The sequence below is a fragment of the Danio rerio genome, chromosome 14 (assembly GCF_049306965.1).
Source record: "Danio rerio strain Tuebingen ecotype United States chromosome 14, GRCz12tu, whole genome shotgun sequence".
In the NCBI taxonomy this organism is placed as follows: domain Eukaryota; kingdom Metazoa; phylum Chordata; class Actinopteri; order Cypriniformes; family Danionidae; genus Danio; species Danio rerio.
The window spans coordinates 18,174,467-18,188,103 of record NC_133189.1 but is presented as its reverse complement, the minus strand read 5'-3'; the positions used below and the strand labels follow the sequence as shown (position 1 = coordinate 18,188,103).

The 13,637-nt window shown below is 35.4% G+C and overlaps 1 protein-coding gene across 4 annotated transcripts in view; it reads left to right on the top strand.

The window, feature by feature from the left end:
* The window catches only part of flt4 (fms related receptor tyrosine kinase 4), a 141,185-nt gene that overhangs the window by 50,478 nt on the left and 77,070 nt on the right, over window positions 1–13,637 (top strand). For all 4 annotated transcript variants that reach the window (XM_073921140.1, XM_009307792.5, XM_017358976.4 and 1 more), the window contains exons 4-5: window positions 3,098–3,225; window positions 10,006–10,180. In XM_073921140.1, coding sequence (XP_073777241.1) covers window positions 3,098–3,225; window positions 10,006–10,180 — 303 coding nt within the window. The remainder of the gene's footprint in view (window positions 1–3,097; window positions 3,226–10,005; window positions 10,181–13,637) is intronic.

The window sequence follows — 13,637 nt, the reverse complement described above, 5'->3', positions numbered from 1 at the left end:
ATAAAAGTACTAAACTGTTGCTGACTGTCTGGAAGTCACATCTTCAAATTAATGTGGAAGCAAATAACCAAACAAGCAATATCTTTATAAATAAGTCACATCCTGATGTATCTTGATAAATTGGATGGAGCAAGAACACATCTTGTGATTTAAATTGCACTTTGTTATATTAACTTTGAACCAAAACACTAATTAGACCAAAAATGCACAGAAAGACAAGCATATTTAGAGATGTCAGTCTGAAGCTCTAGCTATGCAAGACTATTATTCAGGTGGCTAATCTGTAAACAAGGCTGACTTCAAAATGTTGCTCTGTTATGATAGTACTTGACCTGAAATGGAAAACTGACAGTTGAAGGAGACAGTTTATGCTAATGCTTACAATAAAGTACCTTACTGCAATGCTAAGAATGCTATGTGTGCCTGCTATGCATTAGAAACTGCGATCTGAAACTAGGTGCACATGTGAAGCTAGATGTATTAGAATAGACTTGCACAGACATTTCAGACCTAACCTGGTGATGTTTTGTAACATTTTTAATGGTTTTACAATCAAACTACTTTTATATTTGTTTCTAATGTTTTGTACTTGCCTCTAAGATTTCTTAAACTAATAAACAACATTTGTGTCATTCTGTTTATGTTCAAACCATATTTAAAGGGATAGTTCACACAGAAATGACGATTTTGGAGATGCGCATAAAAAACGGTTGATGGAAACGGCAAGATACGCATAAAATTAGATAATGCGTATAAAAAACATATGTGCATAACTGGGCAGGATAAACTTTTTATTCGATAAGAAAAGATGCGCATGAACTATGATGGAAACACATATTCCAGTATGCGCATTAAAAAAGGTCATGCGATTTTGTTATAATAAATCATGTGATGATAAAAAAAAAATGTGTGAATGGACAAACCAGCAGGCTGACCGCATTGTAAAACATCTGAAATGTTGTTCTGGTCATTCTAAAATGCCTGAACCATTTCAGTATTAGTGTTTTTATATTAACAATTACCTCCAGAATCAAGAGCGTAAATTATGTATAGTTTTATAAATTATACAGTATTTATCTTTAAAAATAGCTGACATTAGCCAATAAACCACAAAGTAGGCTTCTGTGCAAAAAAAAAGATGACTTTTAGAAGCTGTTGTTCATCAATCCTCACCATACTCAAGGTCTTGATCTCAACATTTCTATTTCGACTCTTCTGTTTACATCATGTCATAGCATCAGTGGGATAAAAGAATGGACTCTTGTTTAACCTCGTCTTTCATGAAATCGAGTTGCTGTTTAATGTATAGTAAATCAGACTCAAAGTAGCATCGTTGTGCAAAAAAAAAAAAAAAAAAACATTAGAAATGCATGTTAAACTTCCGACTGTACAATATGTTTTTTTTTTTTCATATGATGCACAGAGTTTTTAAGTAAGAGACGTTTTATTTGACATTCATTTGCCATTCAGTGACAGTCGGACAGGCTCATGCAGTTCATCTATCTTCATTTTTTAAAATCTAAATCTGAATTGGAATAAAACACTCTCCTTATAAAAGTCGGCTTATTAGCTGCTACATTTAAAACATATGATTCGATTTGCTCCTTCTGATTGGTTCCCGGGACATAGCTATTAGAGGCTTTTGCCAACAAACTTTTGTCAGATGATTCGAAGCAAAAATATTTGTTGATGGTGTACTATGTACCTGAAGCATTCACTCAATGTCATTATCTCATCTTTGACGGAAGTGGCGTTTAGCAACTTTTGCATCTGAACTCTTCAAGTATTGTTTCTTTTCACACTAATGATAAACAGTGTCTATTCGTAATAGAATAGACTTGCATCATAATATATAGACAGCTTTTTTGGAGTGGTCAGTTTTCTCAGTAGTTCGGTTACTCAAAAGAGATCAAATCAATGTAAAATCAAGGTAAAACTATGTGGTTGCAGTTAAATTTTCTCTTAAATTTGATTTTGAAAAAACTATTGGTTGGGTTAAGGATCAGTAGATTGCTAGTCTAAGTCAGTGGTTCCCAAAGTGGGGGTCGGGGACAATGAGGAGGGTCACTTGGTGATTTTCAAAAAATCTAATTCATTTTAATAAACTTGTAGAATTAACCCACAGCAGAAAAAAAAAGTTACATTAAAAAAGGCAAATAAAAAAGTCATCAACCTTTTGATTTTTTAGCAACCCCTGTGGTGATTATATTATATTAAAGACACAGCAATAGTGTAGGATGCAGCAGATTGATTTTAGGGTGCCAGGTCAAACTTTCGTTTGTTTCAATAAACATGCATTTATTGTTTTTTTTTTTCTGTTGCATTTTGTTAGTTTAATTAACTTTATTTATTTATAAAGCACAATAAAACAACAGTTGTGCTGTATCAGGTGTGCTGTATATGGAGGTGTAGTTTAAGCTTTCCGCTGAACAAAGATTCATTGAAAATTGTTCTAGTGGACATAGGTAGCCCATTCCACATTTTAGGTCCTACTAAAGAGAAAACTTGATCCTTCTTTCCTCAATTTGGATCTGGGAACGACTAGCATTTTGTGGTTCAATGACCTTAAACATCTGTCAGATATTTTTACAATAATAAGATTAGAGAGATAAGTCAGAGCCTGGCAATTTAATACCTTTAAAATATACATTAAAATGTTTAACTCAACCCTAAAACATATCGGCAACCAATTTAGGGAGCACAGGATAGGAGTAATGTATTCAAACTTGCGGGTGCCAGTAAGAAGCCTATAGCGGCTGCATTTTTTACCACTTGAAGATTATTTATATAGGAATGGCCAATACCCACATAAATTGAGTTACAGTTGTCCAAGTGTGATGATACAAAGGCATGGATTAATCTCTGGAATTCTGCACGAGTTAAAAAGCCTTTTACTTTGGCTAATAATCTCAGCTGAAAAAAACAAGATCTAACTACTGCATTTACCAATTTGTCAAAAAGAAGGGCAGAGTCTAGGATAAAACAGATTTTTTTTACAGATGGTTGTTGTGTATTGTAATGTGTAAAGGTAACTGAGAAGTAGGTTTCAGAACTTATAGGCAGCTGAACTCATGTGACTTTTTCTTTAAACAAACAGACCCAGAGCATCCATTCATCAAAAGGGGAGACAACGACATGGAGACCATCTTCATAACAGACTCTGAAACACACATCGAAGTACCATGTCTGGTTTCAGATCCTGACCTAAAAGTCACTCTCTTCTCGGTAGGTCTCCAACACGCTTCCAGCAGCAACTCACCTGATCTCTCTGTTTCTGCAAAATGGATTAGGAGAATCTTTTGTTTTTTGTATTATTTGAGAGGTTTAACTCAGGACTGTTACAGTTACTGCATGCAAAAGTGTAGCTTTCACTCAAGTGACATATGCCTTTCCAAGCCAAAGGAAATGAAAACAGTAACTTAAATAAACAAGTCTTTCTTAAATTTCATCAACATCATTTTTCAGGGAATTTAAATGTGTGGCTTTTGAGTTCACTAGGCCGTGTCAGTGTTGCTGAAATGACAGAAAGTTCTTTTATACTTTGTTAAAGTAAACAGATTTTATCACCTTTGAATAAGTTAAAGTAACTGATTTGATTTATTTTTTTTTCTACCTAAACCAGGGGTCTCAAACTCAATTTACCTGGGGGCCGCAGGAGGCAAAGTCTGGGTGAGGCTGGGCCGCATAAGGGATTTCACAAAAAAAAAAGTCCTCAAATGTCATTATTAACAGTTTTTATCATTTTTTCTGAACATGAAGTGTCCTGAAAATTAATAGAACATTGAGTGAAGATTATGAACAGTTCTTCTGAACATGGCATCTTTTGCCTACTCCTTGCTGCCAGAGACTTGACAGCGCTTCTCACAAATCTGAACCACATTTGGCTTTAGAGCGGAAGCAGTTGAGACCCTCAGTATGGCTTGAAGATGATCATCATTAAGTCTAGACCTGTACTTTGACTTATTGAAGTTCAAGGTGGAGAATAACTTCTCACACACTTCTCACACACTCAAAACTTCCATTCCCTCACCTAAAAAAAGGCGTATATATGTATAAATAAAACACCCCCACCCCACTCCAGTCACATCAGTCTGTGCCAGTCTGTATCTACCTATAATATATATATATAAGATGCAGGCTGTAGCTAGGTAGGTGGCAGGCTGCAGATAGGTAGCTAAGTGGCAGGCAGGGGCGGGAACAGCTTACCTTGGTTCTGGCCGGCGCGAGTTCCCTCCTAAACACTTCCCGCTCGTCACAGCGTCTAACAAAGGGGCAGGGTGTGTGGTGACGTCACCGGCATCCCCGCCCCTTTGTTTACACGGCGGGCGGGGAATGCCAGTGATCGCTGTGTACGGATAGAATCAGCGGAGCGGGGAGCGCTCTCTCTCCCCGCTCCGCTGATTCTGTCAGGCCCCGTTTACACTAGTGCGCTTTAGTTTTAAAACGGCGTTTTAGAATGAAAACGATCCGCGTCCACACTCGCGTTTTACCCAGCGTTTCTGAACTGCTCTCCGTCCACACCAAAACGCTGAAAACGCACATCACGTGACCACACATACACACACTTTGGCAAGCGCTGCAGCCCATCTACCCAGATGAGAGCTGTGCTGGTCGGACTTCTCATCAAGCTTCTCCCGCTGGATCTAATCTCACTATATTTATTAAACGTGATATTTAATTAATCTTGTTGTCTTTATCAAACGACATATTCCCTGACTTTGGGCATTGGAATCTATTACTTGCTCTCAGGTAACGTGTTTTGGCTAAGTGCAAAGATAAGTTAATGATTAATGTAACCACGTAGCCTACATTCTGTATATTGACTGATCGCTTGCCTTTATTTCCTATAATGTATAAACTTATTGTATGTTATACTTTTATAATGGCCATTATCGATTATTAAAACTGATATTCAGCAAAAGACACACAGGGTGTGTTTCGTATTTTCACTGAAATTGAAAGGAGGCAGTTGTTATCGGCTCCGTTTTGTTATAAATATCCACACTGTGAAGATGACGCTCATGCAGCACGACGCCTCAACATTTCTGCTGTCTGTTTTGTTGTTAATATTAAAATAAAAATAGGCAGTTCCTTATATCAAGTTTACATTTTATTGTTGAGAAAGTGAAACAACGTAGCCAAGGTGATGTGAATGAAGTTATAAAGTACACTGTTCCCTGTGAAGATTGACGCGTGTCCTAGGTATGTTTTCCATATCAAACTGAGAAGAAGAAATGCAGCCTTGATCAAACTTCCGAAGTCTGAACTTACACGGAGAAGATTCAGGACTGAACTTGTGTGTGTTAGGCTACTTAATATTGAGGAAAAGCCCCAATCAGAGAGGCGAATGTCTGCAGCCCCGCCTCCGTTTTCAGATATCTTCGTCTTTCCCCATCCACACTGAGACGGAGCAGCAGCGTTTCAGAATGAAAACGGCCTCTTCAGCGTTTTCGAAACTATCCGTTTTCAGCGCTCGAGAACTCCGGCGTAGTGTGGACGGATTCTGTCAGTGTACAGCGGTCAGCGCGGGCCACAAAATATTGCACTGAGGGCCGCAAATGGCCCGCGGGCCGCGAGTTTGAGACCCCTGACCTAAACCATTTTGTTAAAACATGAACCCAAAACATAAAAAATTCTGTCATCATTTACACCCCCTCCACTTATCCTAATCCTGTCTTCTACTCTATGTTTAAAACAAATACAGATATATTGAAGATTGCTGGTAAACAGCAGCCATTGACTTCCAAAATATTTTTTCATTTCAACGTTCTTCTGAATATTGTGTTCAAAAACCACTTGTGTTTGAGAAAATGGTGAGGAAATTTAAATTTTTAGGTGAACTATAATTACAGCGCTCAGCATAATTGAGTAGACCCCATTTTGAAAATGAGTATTTTTCTGCATTTCTCAGCGAATATAGGCAATGTATTTTGGTGGAATTAAACAAATCAGATTTATTAAACAGATATATTTATTAAAATTATATTTTAGTCACCAAACATATTTAGAAATTAAAAGATAATAAAATTATATTTAAACAAAATATTGCAAAAAAAAAAATGACAACCTACAAAATTTCAAGTAAATGTAAAATTTTTTTTACTTCTCTTGATTTTTTCTTTTTTTTTATTTTTATTTTATATTTTTCCATAACATAAAATTGGATGTACTAGTTTTTAAACCTTTATCGTAAGTTATTTTGTTAGATAAGCTCCAGATTTGGCTTCAGTACTGACTAATCTAATGTATAACAACAAATATAATATTGTAAAGCTTCCTATTAAAAATATGAATTTAAAAGATAGATTTGTGAGGTCTGTATTTGTATATGCTGAGCCCTGTATAGTATCAAGTCTATTTATAATGAGCTTTATAAAATACAGATTATCAAAGCAGTATTAAAGAGATAAAAACAACACAGGCTCATCTGGAATATGTGCCCAGAGATATATTTTGAGAACCACAAAATATGTCTGGAGATACATCTGGCTGCATTTTCTGTGTAAAACAAATGCTACTGGGTGGTATGATGCTGCTGACAACTTCTGTTAATTTTCACTCTACTGCCGACCACTTACTTCTATACTTCTCCAGAAACCAGATTAAACAAAACCAAAAAAAAAGCAGTATGAAATAATGGTAAAAGCATGCGGCCACAACGGTTTTTCTATTTTAGTTTGCTTTTTTAAATCAGTTGAGTTAAAGGAGTCGGGGGATAGTGGTCATGCGTAAAAAGGTTGTGATATTGGTAGAAATGTACACAGTGGCCTCTGATGGTTTTAGAAGAAATGTCACGTATGAGAAAACCTGCCCCATTAACATATATTGAGATTGTCAAAAATGTATATGGTGGCCTCTAGCGGATTTGTGAAAACAAAAACTGCAAGCACATACACTCACCGGCCACTCTATTAGGTACACATGTCCAACTGCTCATTACAGTGAATTTCAGCCAATCACATGGCAGTAACTTAATGGATTTGGACATGTAGACATGGTCAAAATTATTTGCTGCAGTTCAAACTGGGCATCAGAATGGAGAAGAAAGGTGATTTAAGTGACTTTGAACATGGGCTGGTCTGAGTATTTCAGAAAATGCTGATCTACTGGGATTTTCAAGCACAACCATCTCTAGGGTTTACAGAGAATGGTCCAAAAAAGAGAAAATATCCTGTGAGTGGCAGTTCTGTGGGCACAAATGCCTTGTTGATGCCAAAGGTCGGAGGAGAATGGCCAGACTGGTGTGGGCTGATATAAAGGCAACACAAATAACCACTCGTTACAACCAAGATATGCAGAAAAGCATCTCTGACTGCCCAACATGTTGAAGCTTGAGGCGAATAAACTACAGCAGCAGACGACCACACCGGGTGCCACTCCTGTCAGCTAAGGACAGGAAACTGAGGCTACTATTGGCTCACCAAAATCAGACAATAGAAGATTGGGAAAATGTTGCCGGGTCTGATGAGTCTTGATTTCTGCTGCGACATTCGAACAGTAGGGTTAGAATTTGACGTCAACAACATGAAATCATGGATCCTGCCTTGTACCAACAGTTCAGGCTGGTGGTGGTGGTGTAATGGTGTGGGGGATATTTTCTTGGCACACTTTGGGCCCTTTAATACCAACTGAGCACCTTCTCAACGCCACAGCCTGCCTGAGTATTGTTGCTGACCATGTCCATCTCCTTATGTACACTGTGTACCCATCCTCTAATGGGTACTTCCAACAGGACAATGTGCCATGTCATAAAGCGCGAATCATCTCAGACTGGTTATTTGAACACGACAATGAATTCACTGTACTCAAATGGCCTCCACAGTCACCAGATTGTAATCCAATAGAGCACCTTTGCGATGTGATGGAACAGGAGATTCACATCATGGATGTGAAGCCGACAAATCTGCTGTAACTGTGTGATGTTATCATATCAATGTGGACCAAAATCTCTGAGAAATATTTACAGTACCTTGTTGAATTTATGCCATGAAGGATTAAGGCAATTCTGAGGGCAAAGGGGGTCCAACCCAGTACTAGTCAGGTGTACCTAACGAAGTGGCCGGTGAGCGAATTGTAGTCTGGATTAGATAAATACATGCAAAATCTCAGAATTAATTAATTAGTAACAGTGGGACTGCAATATGTTCAGTTCAGAAATAAGCAGTTTCTTAAAAGACAAACGTTTTATTCAGATTTTTTTTTTTTAATTGTTAATTCAGTTCAATTTTATAGACATTTTTTGTAAAAAATTGGAAGAAACCAGGTATACTGGGTCACTACACCTAAAAATGTATTCATTTTTTCACTTTATTTTCTGCTTAGTCCCTTCATTAATCAGGGGCCCAACTTATCCAGCATATGTTTTATGCAGCGGATCCTCTAAAAATGACCATGTACAGTTTAGGTCATGTAATGTTCACTTTTGGTAATAATAGCTACCTTTAATATACTAATGTGAATCAAAACGTCTCCTATTAATGACCAATCAGCCAATTTAATAAATATGCAAAGTTACTGATTTTGTGCTTCTGATAGGTACATTTTTAATCTTTAGACTTGTTCTAGGCAATCAAGCATTTATAAATAAGGCAATATTTCAAGCAAATCTGATGCTAAATATCTGTGCTTATTGTTTTATTTATCACAAAAGACAAGCAGAAAAATAAGAAACAATGTAATAATAAAGATTGTTATTACATACATAAAGAGTTCAGATGCAAAAATCTCTAAGAGCTTTTTTCTCAGCCTCCTATGTTTGTGTTCAGTTATTTTCTTTAAAGACAATGAAAAATAACCTATTCTTTGCACTAAGATTAAAATTACTGAAACTACACACAACCTGAAAAAAATGCTGGTTTTATGAAAATTTCAGACAGGACTACTCTTCACATATAGACTTATATTATATTATAAAAATATTATGTATATTAATATTTTTTCCACAATCTTTTTTCCACACCACCAAAAAACAAAAGGTTTAATTTTTTAAACACTTATCACATGAAATAAAACTACAGTAATTCATAGTAAATGCTACACTCTTTAAACCTCTTTTTGCTTATTTATAGTTTTTATTGAATATTGCAGTGTAATTTTTATTACCCTGATTTTATTCAAGTTTGTTATTTTGATTTTTCTTGTATTATTTTGTAGCGCTTTAAGACAAGTGCATCATAAATAAATGTTATTATTTTTACCATACTAAACGTATGATTACCACAACATGTTTTATGGATCAAAAACACTGTAGTATTTGCTATATGTTGTTCATGTGAGATAAAAGTTTTATGTGTAATGTCATGGTGGAGTTTTTGTTTAGCATAAAAAGCTGCCTAGGTTTCTATGCTGACTTCACATCTTTAAACCCACCCAAACACAGCAGAGCTTAACAGTCAGTGATAACCATGAATTTTTATTGCATGTAAAGTAGCAGCTTTGGCATTTTTTTTTCCTGGGGAATTTTGAGTGACATCAGGTTGGAAAGAATATGACAGAATTTAAAAGTTAATGCAAATGAGATTCACTTGGACTGACCAAAATGTAGCCTTGAATTTGGCTTTAGTCTGTAGAGGATGCTTTTTTTTGTCAAATTAATGGTGCCGTTTCAATAGAAAACTATGCAGAAAAGTTCATGCAAATGTCATTCAATTCAAGTTTGTTAAAGAAACTTTTTTGGAAATTGGCTTATTTTGCAATCACCTAGAGTAAATCAGTTCAGCATGTTTTAATTTGTTCAGCTGATCTCTAAGTCTGGCAGGAGCACTTTTAGCTTAGCTTAGCATAAATCAATGAATCAGATTAAACCATTAGCCTTGCCTACATTTTGTTGTTGTGACCACATTTTTGCAACAATAACTAATTAATTAGGATACAAAAAAGTTGTTTTAAATGTATAAACCATGCCACAGTGTTGTTTTAACAAGTCTGACTGCAACATTGATCTTGAGTTTGATTTTAAAACCTTGAGAAGATGTTTTAATTGAATTTGTGTTGATGTTTGTACAGTTAGTGCCGTATCCAGAGCCTGTGGATGGCAGTGTGGTCACCTGGAATAATAAAAAGGGTTGGTCGATTCCCAGGCATATCATTCAGAACACTTCCACCTTTATTGGCTTCTACTGCTCCATCTCAGTCCAAAACAGCCAGCACACATCATCAATCTATGTTGTCCAGGTCATTGGTAAGTCCCTGTTCAATATTTATTTAAATGGCTGCCCTACATATGTCAAAACACTTTTTTTCTTATCAATCAAAATTCATTGTTTACTTTTTTATTAACAATACTGAAGCCTGTTGCACAAAATAAATTGAACAAACTCTGGGTTGCAGAGTAAGTTGCAGGTTGTCAAAACCAAACTAATCCAATCTGGGTAAGGTCAGGTTAAGTGATTTCCCAGCGCTTCATAAAATTGCTCTCTGTAATCTCAGGGTTTGATCCAGATTTGGGATTAAATCTGGACCACATGCAGCTGAAAGTGTGACATGTGCAGCAAACACCCAATCACACGACTCACGAGAGAGTCTCTTTAAGTTATTTATGACAAGAGTCAGTGCAATTGACTTCTCTATTAAAGATTAAGTGATATAATTATCGGAAATATAATGAATTTAAACCCATTTACAAGGTGGAAATAAACAATGCTGATGCAGGAAAAGTTTGAGAAAGCAATCTTAAGGCAAATATTATAACAATGCAAATTAAGCAGTTGATTTTATTAATGCAGGCTCACAAATAGCTCAAAAGTTATTTTAAATGTAGGTTTAAATATGTAAATTTATATGTACATATTTAACTGTAAATTTTAATTTAAAGCCATTATTAATATTAATTGGCCATTTAAAACTATTTAAATCTACAATATAAAGTATAAAAACTTAGTTATAAACGTATATAAACGTAGTTATAATTCATTCAATCATTATTTTTCTTTTTGGCTTAGTCCCTTTATTAATCAGGGATCGCCACAGCGGAATGAACCGCCAACTTATCCAGCATATGTTTAACACAGCGGATGCCCATCCAGCTGCAACCCATCACTGGGAAACACCCATACACACTCATTCACACACCTATACCACATGTCTTTGGACTGTGGGGGAATCCGGAGCACCTGGAAGAAATCCACGTAAACACGAGGAGAACATGCAAACTCCACTCAAAAATGCCAAGTGACCCAGCCGAGGCTCGAACCCGCAACCTTCTTGCTGTAAGGCGATTGTGCTACTTTGACACCCCTAGTATAAATAGTTTGGTAACACTTTACAATAAGGTTCATTAGTTAATGCATTTACTAACATGAACTAATCATGAACAACACATGTACAGCATTTATTAATCATAATTGAACATTTACTAATGCATTATTAACATTCAAGTCCATGCTTGTTAACATTAGTTAATGCACCATGAGTTAACATGAACTAACAGTAAACAACTGTATTTTCATTTACTAACGTTAACTAACATGAACAAATACAGTAGTAGATGTATTGTTCATTGTTTGTTCATGATAGTAAATGCATTAATTAACATTAACTAATAAACCTTATTGTAAAGTGTGACCAATAGTTATAATTAATATAGTATAAATTAGGTATTAGCAAGAAAAGACAATTTTGACTCATAGCGTTAAAGGCTTTAATTTGGAGCAACAGAAAACACACTCTGGGACTAGGAATGGCTTTATTGCACCAGATATATGTCATTTTTTCTAACAGCTGATCCAGTTTGTAGTTGCAATCTCTAACCCATAATAAAACCATGTAGCATGTTGCCTAAGTTACCATCACAATAAAACCTGTAAAATAAGTAAAATAAACTTAATTAAACTAAATGCAAACTTACCTGGGTAAAAAGCAGCTTTGTACAACAGCTCTACTCTTTGTCAGGGAAACAACTTATGTTAGAAACCAAGTGACTGCAATGGAAATCAACAACAGATTGGAAAACAGAAACACTTATGAAGACATTATTTTGAAGGTTTTATACTGTATTTGACTTGGAAATACATGGAATAAAGTGTATTATCATTGTCGTTTCAAACTGCTCTAGAAGTGATACTGCCAAAAACAATCTTTTATGTTTTCCATTCAAACCATTTGGCAGATACTCATATCCAAAACAGCAATAAGCATCCATCTAACAGTCAGTGTCAATGATCATTCAATACAATACTGTATCCCACATAGGGTGGGATCAGTATTTTTAACCAATGTCCACTGCTGTAAACCCTAAATGCTGTCTTTACTTAAACAATCAGGTAAAGTTGACTAAACATTACTTAAAAATTTAGCATTTTGGTCCTGTCACCTAAAAATTTGAGTTCATTTAACTTATATACAATTAAAATGCATAAACTTAAGATTTCAAGTATAGTAAACTCAAAATCACAATTAATCTTTTAAAAAATAGGTCGTTTTTAATGTAGTCTTGACTGTAAAATTCTAACATGTGCAACTTTTCAATGCATGCAAGGTCTTTTTTTTCATCAGAAAACAAGGCTTCATGTATAGTTATTCACCATAATGGGAATAAATGGCTACTTATTTTTCTTTTAAATATTTTTTCATAGTATATAATTACACACAGAGACACACTCTGAACCAAAAAAATTTAAGTATAATCTATCAAACACATTAAGTTAAATAAACTTAAATATGCACGTTTTGGGAGACTCCGTTACTCAATTAAATTGAGGTAACTAGTTTACTCAATTAATTTCGTTCAGTCAACTTATTCTGGTTTTCATTGTGGGTAGAGTTAAACAGAAAAAAAAAAGAAATTTACTCACTGTTTACTTATCCTCAAAGGGTTTTAAATCTTTATGAGTTTTTTCTTCCACTGAACACAAAGATATTTTGAAGAAAGCTGTAACCATTGACTTCCATAATAAGAAAACAAATTCCATAGAATGGTTTCATGTTTTCAGCTTTTTCACAATATCTTCTGTTGTGTTCAACCAAAAGAATAGTAGGATTGGATCACGTTAAGGGTGAGTAAATGATGACAGAATTTTCATTTTTGGGTGAATTATCCCTTTAAGGCTGTGATTGGTTAATGGGAATGTTGTTCCAAAATCAGCAAAGATTGCTGACGTACCAATATATGGTTATATGTCAAAGATTGTTGTGTAACTTTGCTAAATTGATTGAAACTTGATTATTGAATGAGTAGAATAAGCTATGGTGTGGACGTCACATTTTGTATTGTTTTGAAAACGGCATTTATCCATGCAGTTGAGTAGATTTACTTCATGTATTCTGGTTGAAGAGCCGACTGTGATCTTCAGCCATTCTGTTGAGGGATGCCTCAGAAATGCTTTATCATTAGCCTGCAAAATGAGCTCATTATTCCTTCTAAAGTGTGGTCATGCAAACAGTCGCCAACATCAATAGTCATTTCATTCAGCAGGGAAAATTGAAAACTTTGCTGCGGTTACATGATGTTGTAGAGTCAGCAGAGTATTACAGACCATCCAAGTTGACCTCCTGAATAAATATTGCATTAGCCTATCTAAAATAATTCATGTTGTGGCAGTGTTTGCTTCACTTGCTCTGTTTGGGCCTGTTAAAATGTACAACTTACCAACAACACGCAAAGTCACAGATGTGTCCATTTAGATTAATGAGGTTATTAC